The sequence below is a fragment of the Oncorhynchus masou genome, chromosome 24 (genome assembly GCF_036934945.1).
Source record: "Oncorhynchus masou masou isolate Uvic2021 chromosome 24, UVic_Omas_1.1, whole genome shotgun sequence".
Lineage (NCBI taxonomy): Eukaryota > Metazoa > Chordata > Actinopteri > Salmoniformes > Salmonidae > Oncorhynchus > Oncorhynchus masou.
The window spans coordinates 26,171,643-26,185,707 of NC_088235.1; the positions used below are offsets into that span (position 1 = coordinate 26,171,643).

Genomic DNA, 14,065 nt, shown 5'->3' on the forward strand with positions numbered 1-14,065 from the left:
CAGTACACACCAGTAACAGAAGCAGCTTAAGCCCCACCCTTTTCAACATATATATCAACGAATTGGCGAAGGCACTAGAACAGTCAGCAGCACCCGGCCTCACCCTACTGGATTCTGAAGTCAAATGTCTACTGTTTGATTATGATCTGGTGCTTCTGTCCCCAACCAAGGATGGCCTACAGCAGCACCTAGATAATCTGAACAAATTCTGTCAGACCTGGTTCCTGACAGGAAATCTCATGACAAAAATTATGGTGTTCCAAAAAAAGGTCCAGTTGCCAGGAACACAAATGCAAATTCCATCTAAACACTGCCCTACAGCCCTAGAGCACACAAAAAAACAACACATACCTCGGCATAATCATCAGCGCCACAGGTAACTTCCACAAAGCTGTGAACGATCTGAGAGACAAGGCAAGAAGGGCCTTCTATGCCATCAAAGTAACATAAAATGTGATATACCAATTAGTTTCTGGCTAAAAATAATTGAGTCAGTGATAGAACCCATTGCCCTTTACGGTTGTGAGGTCTTGGGTCCGCTCACCAATGAAGTATTCAACAAAATGGGACAAACACCAAATTGATGCAGAACTCTGCAAAAAATATCCTTAGTGTACAACGTAAAACAACAAATAATGCACGCAGAGAAGAATTAGACCGATACCCGCTAATTATCAAAATCCAGAAAAGACCAGTTAAATTGTACAACCAGCTAAAAGGAAGCGATTCCCAAACCTTCTATAACAAGCCCTCACCTACAGAGAGATGAACCTGGAGATGAGTTCCCTAAGCAAGCTTGTTTGGCCCTAAACAGAGAGTACACAGTGGCAGAATACCTGACCACTGTGACTCACCCAAACTTTAGGAAAGCTTTGACTATGTACAGACTGAGTGAGCATAGCTTTGCTATTGAGAAAGGTCGTCATACGCAGACATGGCTCTCAAGAGAACTGAAAACTGAGCTGCACTTCCTAACCACCTGCCAAATGTATAACCATATTAGAGACACATATTTCCTTCAGATTGCACAGATCCACAAAGAATTCTAGAACACTGCGCCCGGCACAGGAGTCGCTGGTGTGCGATGAGACAAGGATTTTCCTACCGGCCAAACTCTCCCTAACCCGGACGACGCTAGACCAATTGTGCGTCGCCCCACAGACCTCCCGGTCGCGGCCTGGGCGCGATCCCAGAGTCTCTGGTGGCACAGCTGGTGCTGCAGTACAGCGCCCTTAACCACTGCGCCACCCGAGAGGCCCCAAACAAACCCAATTTTGATGAACTCTCTCTCTCTATTGGGTGAAATACCATAGAGTGCAATTACAGCAGCAAAATATGCAAGAACAATTTGCACATAATATGACATTTGAAACATCATTATTCTTTTGGAACTTATGTGAGTGTAATATTTACTGTTAATTGTTATTGTTTATTTTACTTTAGTTTATTTTCTACTTCACTTGCTTTGACAATTTTAGCATATGTTTCTCATGCCAATAAAGCCCATCAATTGAATTGAATTGAGAGAGAGAGACCATCGAGACAGAGAGACAGAGACAGAGAGAGAGAGGGGAGAAAAATAGAGAGGGAGAGAGAGGAGAAAAAGAGAGAGAGAGGAGATTGAGAGAGAGGGAGAGAGAGGGGAAGCTGGAGAGAGGAGAAAAAAAGAGAGGAGAGAGAGCAATTTAATCTCTGTGTGGCTCACCTTTGAAGTATGTGTGTGTGTGTGTGTGTGTGTGTGTGTGTGTGTGTGTGTGTGAACAAGTGCATGCACACATACATACATACACTCACTCAGTCACTCACTCAGTCACACACACACACACACACACACACACACACACACACACACACACACACACACACACACACACTACAAATGATTGTTTTGAAAAATCCAATCCAGGGAGCCCCAGTAGGCAGATTGCCATCTGGCTTCAGTCCAGAGAGTGGAGCACAGCTAGCACAGAGAGGAGAGCCTGGACACTACATACACACACACTAAAACACCATGCTCGCTCACATACACTCTCAGTCAAACACCTGTCCTTGTCCCCACAGATTATAGTTTTTATTGACAGTTCTCAAACTGTTCTGGCAGGTACCATGTCTCTCACTCTCTCATTCCCTCACCCTCTCTCTTCCCCTCATCTCTCATTCTCCCCTCTCTCTCTTCCCCCATCTCTCATTCTCCCCCTCTCTCTTCCCCCTCTCTCATTCTTCCCCCATCTCTCATTCTCCCCCCTCTCTCTTCCCCCTCTCTCATTCTCCCTCTCTCTCTCTGTTCCCCCATCTTCTCACACTTTCTTTTTCCTCCTTCCCTCTCTCCTCTCTCCCCCCTCTCTCCCACTCACTCACTCTCTCTCTCTCTCTCTCTCTCTCTCTCTCTCTCTCTCTCTCTCTCTCTCTCTCCTCTCTCCCCCTATCTCTCCCTCTCGCCTCTCTCTGTCCCCCCCCCCCTCTCTCTATCCCCCCTCTCTCTTTCTCTCGCTCGGCCCCCCCCCCCCCAATTACATTTCAATTTCAATTTATGGGACTTTATTGGCATGGGAAGCATATGTATACATTGCCAAAGCAAGTGAAATAGATAATAAATGTTAAATTAACTATTAAAAAAATGTATAGTATACATTACTCTCACAAATGTTTGTTAAAGAATGAAGACATTTCAAATGTCATATTATAATTAAAGTACACAAGGGAAAATAAATTAACATAAATATGGGTTGTATTTACAATGGTGTTTGTTCTGGCAACAGGTCACAAATATTGCTGCTGTTATGGCATACTGTGATATTTCACCCAATATATATGGGAGTTTATCAAAATTGGGTTTGTTTTAGAATTCTTTGTGGATCTGTGTAATCTGAAGGAAATATGTGTCTCTAATATGGTCGTACATTTGGCAGGAGGTTAGGAAGTGCAGCATTTTGTGGACAGTGTGCGCATAGCCTGTCTTCTCTTGAGAGCCATGTCTGCCTACAGCGGCCTTTCTCAATAGCAAGGCTATTGCTCACTGAATCTGTACATAGTCAAAGCTTTCTTTAAATTTGGGTCAGTCACAGTGGTCAGGTATTCTGCTACTGTGTGCTAACTGTTTAGGGCCAAAGAGCATTCTAGTCTGCTCAGTTTTTTGTTAACTCTTTCCAATGTGTCAAGTAATTCTCTTTTTGTTTTCTCATGATTTGGTTGGGTCTAATTGTGTTGCTGTTTTGGGGCTCTGTGGGGTCTGTTTGTGTTTGTGAACAGAGCCCCAGGACCAGCTTGCCGAGGGGACTCTTCTCCAGGTTCATCTCTCTGTAGGTGATGGCTTTGGTCTCTCTCTCTCTCTCCCTCCTTCTCTCTGTTTATCACCATTAGTTTGCCTCTAGATGGCTGATGGAGCCTTTTGGGTAATTGTTGCCATTTAGATTCAATGGTTGTTAAAACACACACACACATACACTGAGTGGGACCAGCATGTTGGTGGTTTTGTGCATCTGAGGAATGTGGAGGATGAGTTTTATGGAGTGCTGTTTACTTTGGCCACCACCATTAAACGTTTAACTGCTGCCAATTAACCAGCTGGGAAACCAACTGTGAGAGGGCACATATACACACATATACACACATATACATACACACACACACACACACACACACACACACACACACACACACACACACACACACACACACACACACACACACACACACACACACACACACACACACACACACACACACACACACACACACACACACACACACGGAGAACGTGTGTTTGTGCGTATGTACAGTAGGTGTACTTGTTTGCATGTGTTTGATGTGTGTGTATGTCTGGTTTGTGTGTTTGGTTTACACATAAATATCCCCTCACCCCCTGCTGAGGCCTCCGCTACCCCAGGATACGGTTCAATGTCCTTGGAGGCAAGTAGTTTAGTGGACTGGCCATTTACCTCCCGCTGACCCCCTGGGAAGAACTGTGTGTGTGTGAAAGGATGGGTTGAAATGTATGGAACGCCATTTGGATCTTTGCAAGTCAAAAAAGAAACACGTCAAATAAGCTTGTTGACCAATCAGGACCTGAAAATGACATGTTCATATATTTTTTTACTTAGGTATTACACATTGAGTTCATTGTCACTTGTATTTCATATGTCACAACGATTCACCGATACGTATGCTATGATGCTGGTAAAGTTTTGTCTCACGCACCTACCACTGTCGCACGAGCCCAGACACACTTCCCCAAGCTCTGGACAGTGCTGGTCATAAAGAAAATCTAGCTAGCTGATGGATGCAAACAATGTTCTTTCCCAAAAACATAGTAAAACAACATAATCTGTTTCAGTAGCTATAGTTAGCCAGATAACTACTGTATCTAGCGACAGTTGAAGTTGGAGGTTTGCATACATCTTAGCCAAATACATTTAAAATCAGTTTTCCACAATTCCTGACATTTAATCCTAGTAAGAATTCCCTGTCTTAGGTCAGTTAGGATCACCACTTTATTTTAAGAATTTGAAATGTCAGAATAATAGTAGAGAGAATGATTTATTTCAGCTTTCATTTCTTTCATCACGTTCCCAGTGGGTCAGAAGTTTACATACACTCAATTAGTATTTGTTGGTAGCATTGCATTTAAATTGTTTAACTTGGGTCAAACATTTTGGGTAGCCTTCCACAAGCTTCCCACAATAAGTTGGGTGAATTTTATCCCATTCCCCCTAACAGAGCTGGTGTAACTGAGTCAGGTTTGTTGGCCTCCTTGCTCGCACACGCCTTTTCAGTTCTGCCCACAAATTTTCTATAGGGTTGAGGTCAGAGTTTTGTGATGGCCACTCCAAAACCTTAACTTTGTTGTCCTTAAGCCATTTTGCCACAACTATGGAACTATGCTTGGGGTCATTGTCCATTTGGAAGACCCATTTGCAACCAAGCTTTAACTTCCTGACTGATGTCTTGAGATGTTGCTTCAATATATCCACATAATTTTCCAACCTCATGATGCCATCTATTTTGTGAAGTGCACCAGCCCCTCCTGCAGCAAAGCACCCCCACAACATGATGCTGCCACCCCCGTGCTTCACGGTTGGGATGGTGTTCTTCGGCTTGCAAGCCTCCCCCTTTTTCCTCCAAACAGTAACGATGGTCATTATGGCCAAACAGTTCTATTTTTGTTTCATCAGACCAGAGGACATTTCTCCAAAAAGAACAATCTTTGTCCACATGTGCAGTTGCAAACCGTAGTCTGGCTTTTTTAGGGTGGTTTCGGAGCAGTGGCTTCATACTTGCTGAGTGGCCTTTCAGGTTACGTCGATATAGGACTCGTTTAACTGTGGATATAGATACTTTTGTACCTGTTTCCTCCAGCATCTTCACAAGGTCCTCTGCTGTTGTTCTGGGATTGATTTGCACTTTTCGCACCAAAGTACGTTCATCTCTAGGAGACAGAACGCGTCTCCTTCCTGAGCGGTATGATGGCTGCATGGTCCCATGGTGTTTATACTTGCGTACTATTGTTTGCACAGATGAATGTGGTACCTTCAGGCATTTGGAAATTGCTCCCAAGGATGAACCAGACCTGTGGAAGTCTACAAGTGTTTTCTGAGGTCTTGGCTGATTTCTTCTGAATTTTCCATGATGTCAAGCAAAGAGGCACAGAGTTTGAAGGTAGGCCTTGAAATATATCCACAGGTACACCTCCAATTGACTCAAATGATGTCAATTAGCCTATCAGAAGCTTCTAACGCCATAACATTTTCTGGAATTTTCCAAGCTGTTGAAAGGCACAGTCAAGTTAGTGTATGTAAACTGCTGAACCACTGGAATTGTGATACAGTGAATTATAAGTGAAATAATCTGTCTGTTAACAATTGTTGAAAAAATTACTTGTGTCATGCACAAAGTAGATGTCCTAACTGACTTGCCAAAACTCTAGTTTGTTAACAAGAAATTTGTGGAGTGGTTGAAAAACGAGTTTTAAATGAATATATGTAAACTTCCTACTTCAACTTCAACTTCAACTTCAACTGTAGGTGTCATCCTCTAAAATACTCCTAATTTATAAGACCGTTCTTATTTGATTTAACGGTAGTCGGACCCACCTATGTGAACAATAAGGATTAGCCACAATAGTGGAATTTGCGGTTCGTCTGCAAAATAAAAGTATGTTATTGACAGTGAAGCAAATGAATACAAATAGTGGAATTATGCTATAATTTAATGAATAGCATGCTAAACGAGGTTGGAATGTTGTTATATTAATTCAACAAAATATAATAATTTGTTAATTTGACAAAAATCTTTTGAATTCACACTGGATGTATTAGACATCGGAATTGCATTGGGGTCATACTTATTTCACTGGACAGCCATACCTATGGATGGTGGATCAATGACATGGGGTATCAGTCTACTCAGTTACAGTGGCTTGTGAAATTATTCACCCCCCTTGGCATTTTTCCTATTTTGTTGTCTTACAACCTGGAAAAAAATATTTTTGGGGGGGTTGTGTCATTTACACAACATGTCTACCACTTTGAAGATGCAAAATATTTTTTATTGTGAAACAAACAAGAAATATCACAAAAAACTGAAAACTTGAGCTTGCATAACTATTCACCCCCCCCCCCAAAGTCATTTGAGTGCTGCTTTAGCAGTATGCTTAGGGTCATTGTCCAGCTGGAACGGGAAGGTGAACCTCCATCCCAGTCTCAAATCTCTGGCAGACTAAAACAGATTTCCCTCAAGAATTTCCCTGTATTTAGCTCCATCTCTCATTACTTCAATTCTGACCAGTTTCCCAGGCCCTGCCGATGAAACACATCCCCACATCATGATGCTGCCACCACCATGCTTCATTGTGGAATGGTGTTCTCGGGTGATGTGAGGTGTTGGGTTTGCGCCAGAAATAGTGTTTTCCTTGATGGCCAAAAAGCTCAATTTTAGTCTTTTCTGACCAGAGAACTTTTTCCATATGTTTGGAGAGTCTCTCACATGCCTTTTGGCGAACACCAAATGTGTTTACTTATTTGTTTCTTTAAGCAATGGTGTTTTTTCAGGCCACTCTTCCATAATGCCTAGCTATGTGGAGTGTACGGCTTAAAATGGTCCTATGGACAGATACTCCAATCTCCGCCGTGGAGCTTTGCAGCTCCTTCAGGGTTATCTTTGGTCTCTTTGTCGACTCTCTGATTAATGCCCTACTTGCCTGGTCTGTGAGTTTTGGTGGGCGGCCCTCTCTTGGCAGGTTTGTTATGGTGCCATATTCTTTCCATTAAAAAATTGGATTGAATGGTGCTCCGTGGGATGTTTAAAGTTAAGGATTTTTTTTAGACCCCAACCCTGATCTGTACTTCTCCACAACTTCGCCCTGACCTGTTTGGAGAGCTCCTTGGGTTTCATTGTGCTGCTTGCTTGGTGGTGCCCCTTGCTTAGCGGTGTTGCAGACTCTGGGGCTTTTCAGAACAGATGTATATATACTGAGATCATGTGACAGATCATGTGACACTTAGATTGCACACAGGTGGACTTTATTTAACTAATTATGTGACTTCTGAAGGTAGTTGGTTGTCCCAGATATTATTTAGGGGCTTCAGGACTGGACTACAGGACTGTTTTGCTATCACAGACTGCAACATGTTCCGCGATTCTTCCGATGGCATTGAGGAGTACATCACATCAGTCACTGGCTTTATCAATAAGTGCTTCGAGGACGTCGTCCCCACAGTGACTGTACGTACATACCCCAACCAGAAGCCATAAATACAGGCAACATTCGCACTGAGCTGAAGGGTAGAGCTGCCTCTTTCAAGGTGCGGGACTCTAACCTGGAAGCTTACAAGAAATCCTGCTATGCCCTCCGACAAACCATCAAACAGGCAAAGCTTCAATACAGGGCTAAGAGTGAATCATACTACAGCGGCTCTGATGCTCGTCTTATGTGGCAGGGCTTGCAAACTATTACAGACTACAAAGGGAAGCACAGCTGCGAGCTGCCCAGTGACACAAGCCTACCAGACTTGCCTAAACAACAAGACTACTAAACCGCTTCTATGCTCGCTTCGAGGCAAGCAACACTGAGGCATGCATGAGAGCATCAGCTGTTCCCGACGACTGTGTGATCACGCTCTCCGTAGCCGACCTGAGTACGACCTTTAAACAGGTCAACATACACAAGGCTGCGGGGCCAGACGGATTACCAGGACGTGTGCTCTGGGCATGGGCTGACAAACTGGCAGGTGTCTTCACTGACATTTTCAACATGTCCTTGATTGAGTCTGTAATACCAACATGTTTCAAGCAGACCACCATAGTCCCTGTGCCCAAGAACACAAAGGCAACCTGCCCAAATGACTACAGACCCGCAGCACTCACGTACATAGCCATGTAGTGCTTTGAAAGGTTGGTAATGGCTCACATCAACACCATTATCCCAGAAACCCTAGACCCATTCCAGTTTGCATACCGCCCAAACAGATCCACAGATGATGCCATCTCTACTGCACTCCACACTGCCTTTTCCCACCTGGACAAGAGGAACACTTATGTGAGATTGCTTTTCATTGACTACAACTCAGCGTTCAACACCATTGTACCCTCAAAGCTCATCACTAAGCTATGGATCCTGGGACTAAACACATCCCTCTGCAACTGGATACTGGACTGCCTGACGGGCCGCCCCCAGGTGGTTGAGGGTATGTAGCAACACATCTGCCACACTGATCCTCAACACTGGAGCTCCCCAAGGGTGCTTGCTCAGTCCCCTCCTGTACTCTCTGTTCGCCCACGACTGCATGGCCAGGCACGACTCCAACACCATCATTAAGTTTGCAGACGACACAACAGTGGTAGGCCTGATCACCGACAACGACGAGACAGCTTATAGGGAGGAGGTCAGAGACCTGACCGGGTGGTGCCAGAATAACAACCTCTCCCTCAACGTAACCAAGATAAGGAGATGATTGTGGACTACAGGAAAAGGAGGACCGAGCACGCCCGCATTCTCATCGACGGGGCTGTAATGGAGCAGGTTGAGAGCTTCAAGAACCTTGGTGTCCACATCAGCAACAAACTAGAATGGTCCAAACACACCGAGACAGTCGCGAAGAGGGCACGACAAAGCCTATTCCCCCTCAGGAAACGAAAAAGATTTGGCATGGGTCCTGAGATCCTCAAAAGGATCTACAGCTGCAACATGACTGGTTGCATCACTGCCTGGTACGGCAATTGCTCGGCCTCTGATCGCAAGGTGCTACAGAGGGTAGTGCAAACGGCCCAGTAGATCAAGCTTTCTGCCATCCAGGACCTCTATACCAGGTGGTGTCAGAGGAAGGCCCTAAAATTTGTCAAAGACCCCAGCCACCCCAGTAATAGACTGTTCTCTCTACTACCACATGGCAAGCGGTACCGGAGTGCCAAGTCTAGGACAAAAAGGCTTCTCAACAGTTTTTACCCCCAAGCCATAAGACTCCGGAACAGGTAATCAAATGGCTACCTGGACTATTTGCATTGTGTGTCCCCCCCAACCCCTCTTTTACGCTACTGCTACTCTCTGTTCATCATATATGCATAGTCACTTTAACAATATCTACATGTACATACTACCTCAATCAGCCTGACTAACCGGTGTCTGTATGTAGCCTCACTACTTTTATAGCCTCGCTACTGCATATAGCCTGTCTTTTTACTGGGGTCAATTCCATTTTGAATTTTTGAAACAAGTTATTTTTTCCATTTCACTTCACCAATTCAAACTATTTTGTGTATGTCCATTACATTAAATCGAAATAAAAATCAATTTAAATTACAGGTTGTAATGCAACAAAATAGGAAAACCGCCAAAGGGGATGAATACTTTTGCAAGGCACTGTATACCCAGAGAACTGCTCTTACGGCGGGAATCTGAAACCACTGATTTGAGACACATTTGTTTGTACCAGTCAACCTACTATGTGTATTGAACACTTTTCCAGAGGAAAAACAATACAATGTGGATGTTTTGGAGTCTGAGAACTCCGAGGAGGAAGTTGGGAAAAAACACTTGGGTACTGAGTAGATTAATATCCAATTTCATTGATCTCCAATCCTTAGGTAAAGCTTTACTGTGCAATTTGATTGACAATACGCACAATAGGCTGAATGGTCAGGTGATGTCCCTCAGTCAAAGTCCCTGATAAGAGCTACAACGCTAATATTTGTGTAAACTCTTCACAGTTGTGTTCTGTGGGTGTCACCAAGTAGACTAATACCTAATGTAATTGCTCCACATTACACACTCCAATGTTGTTTAACATTACCTAGTCTAAATATGCCATGATTCCACCAATTGTAATCTTCTGTCAGTTTCAAAGAGGGACTTTAATTTTGAAGGCCAACCGCAATTCCACTACTGTGGCTAATCCTTATTGTGGCTAGCTTCACAACACATAACCCAGTCCAGTCAAGTCTCACTAGCCAGAGGAAGCTTGTTGACTGCTTATAACATTAGCTTTGAGAAACAGGGTTAAGTAACATGATTATCCCCATCATTTACAGCTAGTTATTTTTTTGAACTGAAGTTTAACAACATGTGGCTACCTAGCTAATACTTACTCACATGGATTCCTAAATCATTGCTAAGAATATTGAAAATGACTGAAGTTTCTCCTGGTCATTGTTTTCAGGCTGGTTGGATTTGTGCTAGCTAGGTACCAAGCTAAAGCTAGCTAGCAAGCTACCCCAGAAGTTGCTAATAACATATGTATCAAAGATATTTGCATTTTTGATCCTGCGCGTTTGATCTTATTTCAAATGCACACACAGACGTTTTCCCATTCAGTCGAACAAATAATGGCTTATTACCAACGCGGTATTGTAAACACATCGTTTGTGGCAGGCGTGTGCTTGTTTGCAGACTTTTATTTTTTGTAGAGCTTTGACAGTACTTGTGATCGTAGTGGTGGAGCTTGGCTTGCACGTGCAAATTCAGCACACACAACATTCTATAATAGAATTTTGTGATTTAACCTGTCAAATGAAAAGATTACTTGACTCGTCAAATAGTGTTATTTGACGTGTATTGTTTTTGACACACAAATACCCTAACGGCGTTCCAAAGAAATGGGTTATAGGCTGAGCATCCTGAAGAGAAAAACACCGACTTGTTTTGTATAAGCAAAGTCCATCCTGAAAAATACCCATCTCTTGTCAGTTACTCTCTGGTATTGTTGTCACTGCTTTATCTGCTGTAAATGATGGGGATAATCATGTTGGTGGCATTTAGGCCTAATGTCAAAATTACATTTAATTTAACATCTCTCTCTCCCCCTCCCTCCCCTGTTTCACTTCCACCCTCTCTCTAACTCTATCTCTCCCACTTTCTTTTGGTCTCTCTCCCTCTCTTTCTCTCCTCGCTCTTCCTATATCTCTCTCCCCCCTCCTCACTCTCTCTCAGGGTATCCCCGGTATTCAGGAAGTCTGACTTCCCCCTTTCTTCCCATGAGCTCCTTGGATCACCATAGCAACAGCAGCATTCTCTACGGACAGCACCGCTTCTACGACACTCAGAAAGGTGTGTGTGAGACAGAGAGAGAGGTGTGTCAGAGAGAGAGGTATTTAAGAGAGAGAGGTGTGTATGTGTAACAGTATAGCTTCCATCCCTCTCCTTGCCCCTACATGGGCTCAAACCAGGGACCCTCTGCACACATAGACAATAGTCACCCTTGAAGCATCGTTACACATCGCCCCACAAAAGCCGCAGCAAGGGAAACAACTACTTCAAGGTCTCAGAGCAAGTGACGTCACCAATTGAAATGCTATTAGCGCACACACTGCTAACTAGCTAGCCATTTCACACCGGTTGTGTATGTGAGAGACTGCGAGAGAGTGAGAAATAGGTGTGTGAGAGAGAGAGGGTTTTCTATGTGTTTGAGAGACAGAGAGATGTGTGTGTGTGTGTGGGTGAGAGAGAGAGAGAGGTGTGCGAGAGAGAGAGATGTGTGTGAGAGAGAGACAGAGAGAGGTGTGCGTGTGTGAGAGAGAGTGGGTATGTGTGTGTGAGAGAGAGAGGTGTGTGTGTGTGTGTGTGTGTGTGTGTGTGTGTGTGTGTGTGAGAGAGAGAGAGGTATGGGTGTGTGAGAGAGTGGGTATGTGTGTGTGTGTGAGAGAGAGAGGGAAAGAGAGAGAGAGAGGGAAAGAGAGAGACTGGATAATATTAAGAAATGCTATAGATGGAAGGAAAGTAGTGTGGTAGTCAATTTGAGGCTTTGAGGGGACTCTTACGGTACATACACCTACAACTCATCCCTTGGCAGTATTAATGTAGATTACTTCATAACTGGCCTCAACGTAGTCTCTCAGAGCGTTCACAGTCAGACCACTGACACCCCTATCAGATCACAGCAAAATCACATTCTACTACAACAGAGCAATACTCAATCATGAGGCATCAGAGCCAAAGGAACTGCATAATATTAAGAAATGCTATTGATGGAAGGAAAGTAGTGTAGAAATCTACCAAAAAACTATTAGGCAACAAGAAATTAAATCCCTTTTAGACAACTTCCGGGGCAATACATTTCACAGTAATAGTGAAGGTGTAAACTTGGCAGTAGAAAATCTTAACAGTATATTTGACCTCTCAGCTTCCCTATCAAATAAAAATTTGAAGCCGACGACCAAAGAAAATTAACAAGGACAAATGGCATGATGAAGAATGCAAAAACCTAAGAAGGAAATTGAGAAACCTGAGTCTAAAACATAGAGACCCGGAAAACCTGAGTCTACGCCTTCATTATGGTGAATAACTAAAACAATACAGTAATACACTACGGTAAAAGAAGGAACAGCACATCAGAAATCAGCTCAATGTAATTGATATCATGACACAAGGCGAGACCCAGATGCAGACACAGGAGGCAGATGGTTGGAGTCTTACAATATTTATTAATGCAATAGGGGAAGGCAAGAGAATGGTCGTGGACAGGCAAAAGTGTCATAACCAGTTCAGAGTCCAAAAGGTACCGAAGGGCAGGCAGGATGATCAGGCAGGCGGGAAAGTAGGCCAGTCAGGCAGGGGTCAAAACCAGGAGGACTATCAAAAAGAGAATAGCAAAAGGAGTACAAGAAAAACACACTGGTTGGCTTGACTAACATACAAGACGAACTGGCACAGAGAGACAGGAAACACAGGGATAAATACACCGTGGAGAATAAGCAACACCTGGCGGGAGTGGAGACAATCACAAGGACAGGTGAACCAGATCAGGATGTGACAATTGAAGAATCAATAGAATCTCCTGAGTTGTGCAGTGGTCTAAGGCAGTGGTCAGTGCTAGAGGCCTTACTACAGACACCCTTGTTCGAATCCAGGCTGTATCACAACTGGCTGTGATTGGGAGTCCCATTGGGCGGCGCACAATTGGCCCAGTATCGTCCGTGTTTGGCTGGTGTAGGCCGTCATTGTAAATAAGAATTTGTTCTTAACTGACTTGCCTAGTTAAATATAGGATAAATAAATAAAACATGAAAGCAACATCTGGGAAAATTGGAACAAACTAAGCTAACAACACGAAGTGTTACTGTATCTATCCAAAACGGAGGTGAATGCATAACCCACTTCTCCAATCTTTTTGGCTCTATAACAAAGAACAGTCAGCAAAAACATATACATGATCAAATACAAATCTTAGAATCAACTATTAAAGACTACAAGAACTCACTGGATTCTCCAATTACATTGAATGAACTACAGGACAAATTACAAACCCTCCAATCCAAAAAGGCCTGTGGTGTTGATGGTATCCTCAATTAAATGATAAAATATACAGACCACAAATTCCAATTGGCTATACTTAAAAGCTTTAACATCATCCTTAGCTCTGGCATCTTCCCCAATATTTGGAACCAAAGACTGATCACCCCAAGCCACAAAAGTGGAGACAAATTTGACCCCAATAGCTACCGTGGAATATTTGTCAACAGCAAACTTGGGGAAATTCTCTGCATTAACATTAACAGCAGATTTCTCCATTTCCTCAGTGAAAACAATGTACTGAGCAAATGTCAAATTGACTTTTTACCAAATTACTGAACGACAGCG

At 43.4% G+C, this 14,065-nt stretch overlaps 1 protein-coding gene across 1 annotated transcript in view; it reads left to right on the plus strand.

Moving 5' to 3' along the window:
• Positions 1-14,065, plus strand: part of LOC135511944 (BAH and coiled-coil domain-containing protein 1-like) — a 121,927-nt gene that overhangs the window by 48,826 nt on the left and 59,036 nt on the right. The window contains 1 exon segment of the mRNA XM_064933476.1: positions 11,420-11,536. Within this exon segment, the coding sequence (XP_064789548.1) occupies positions 11,420-11,536 (117 nt within the window).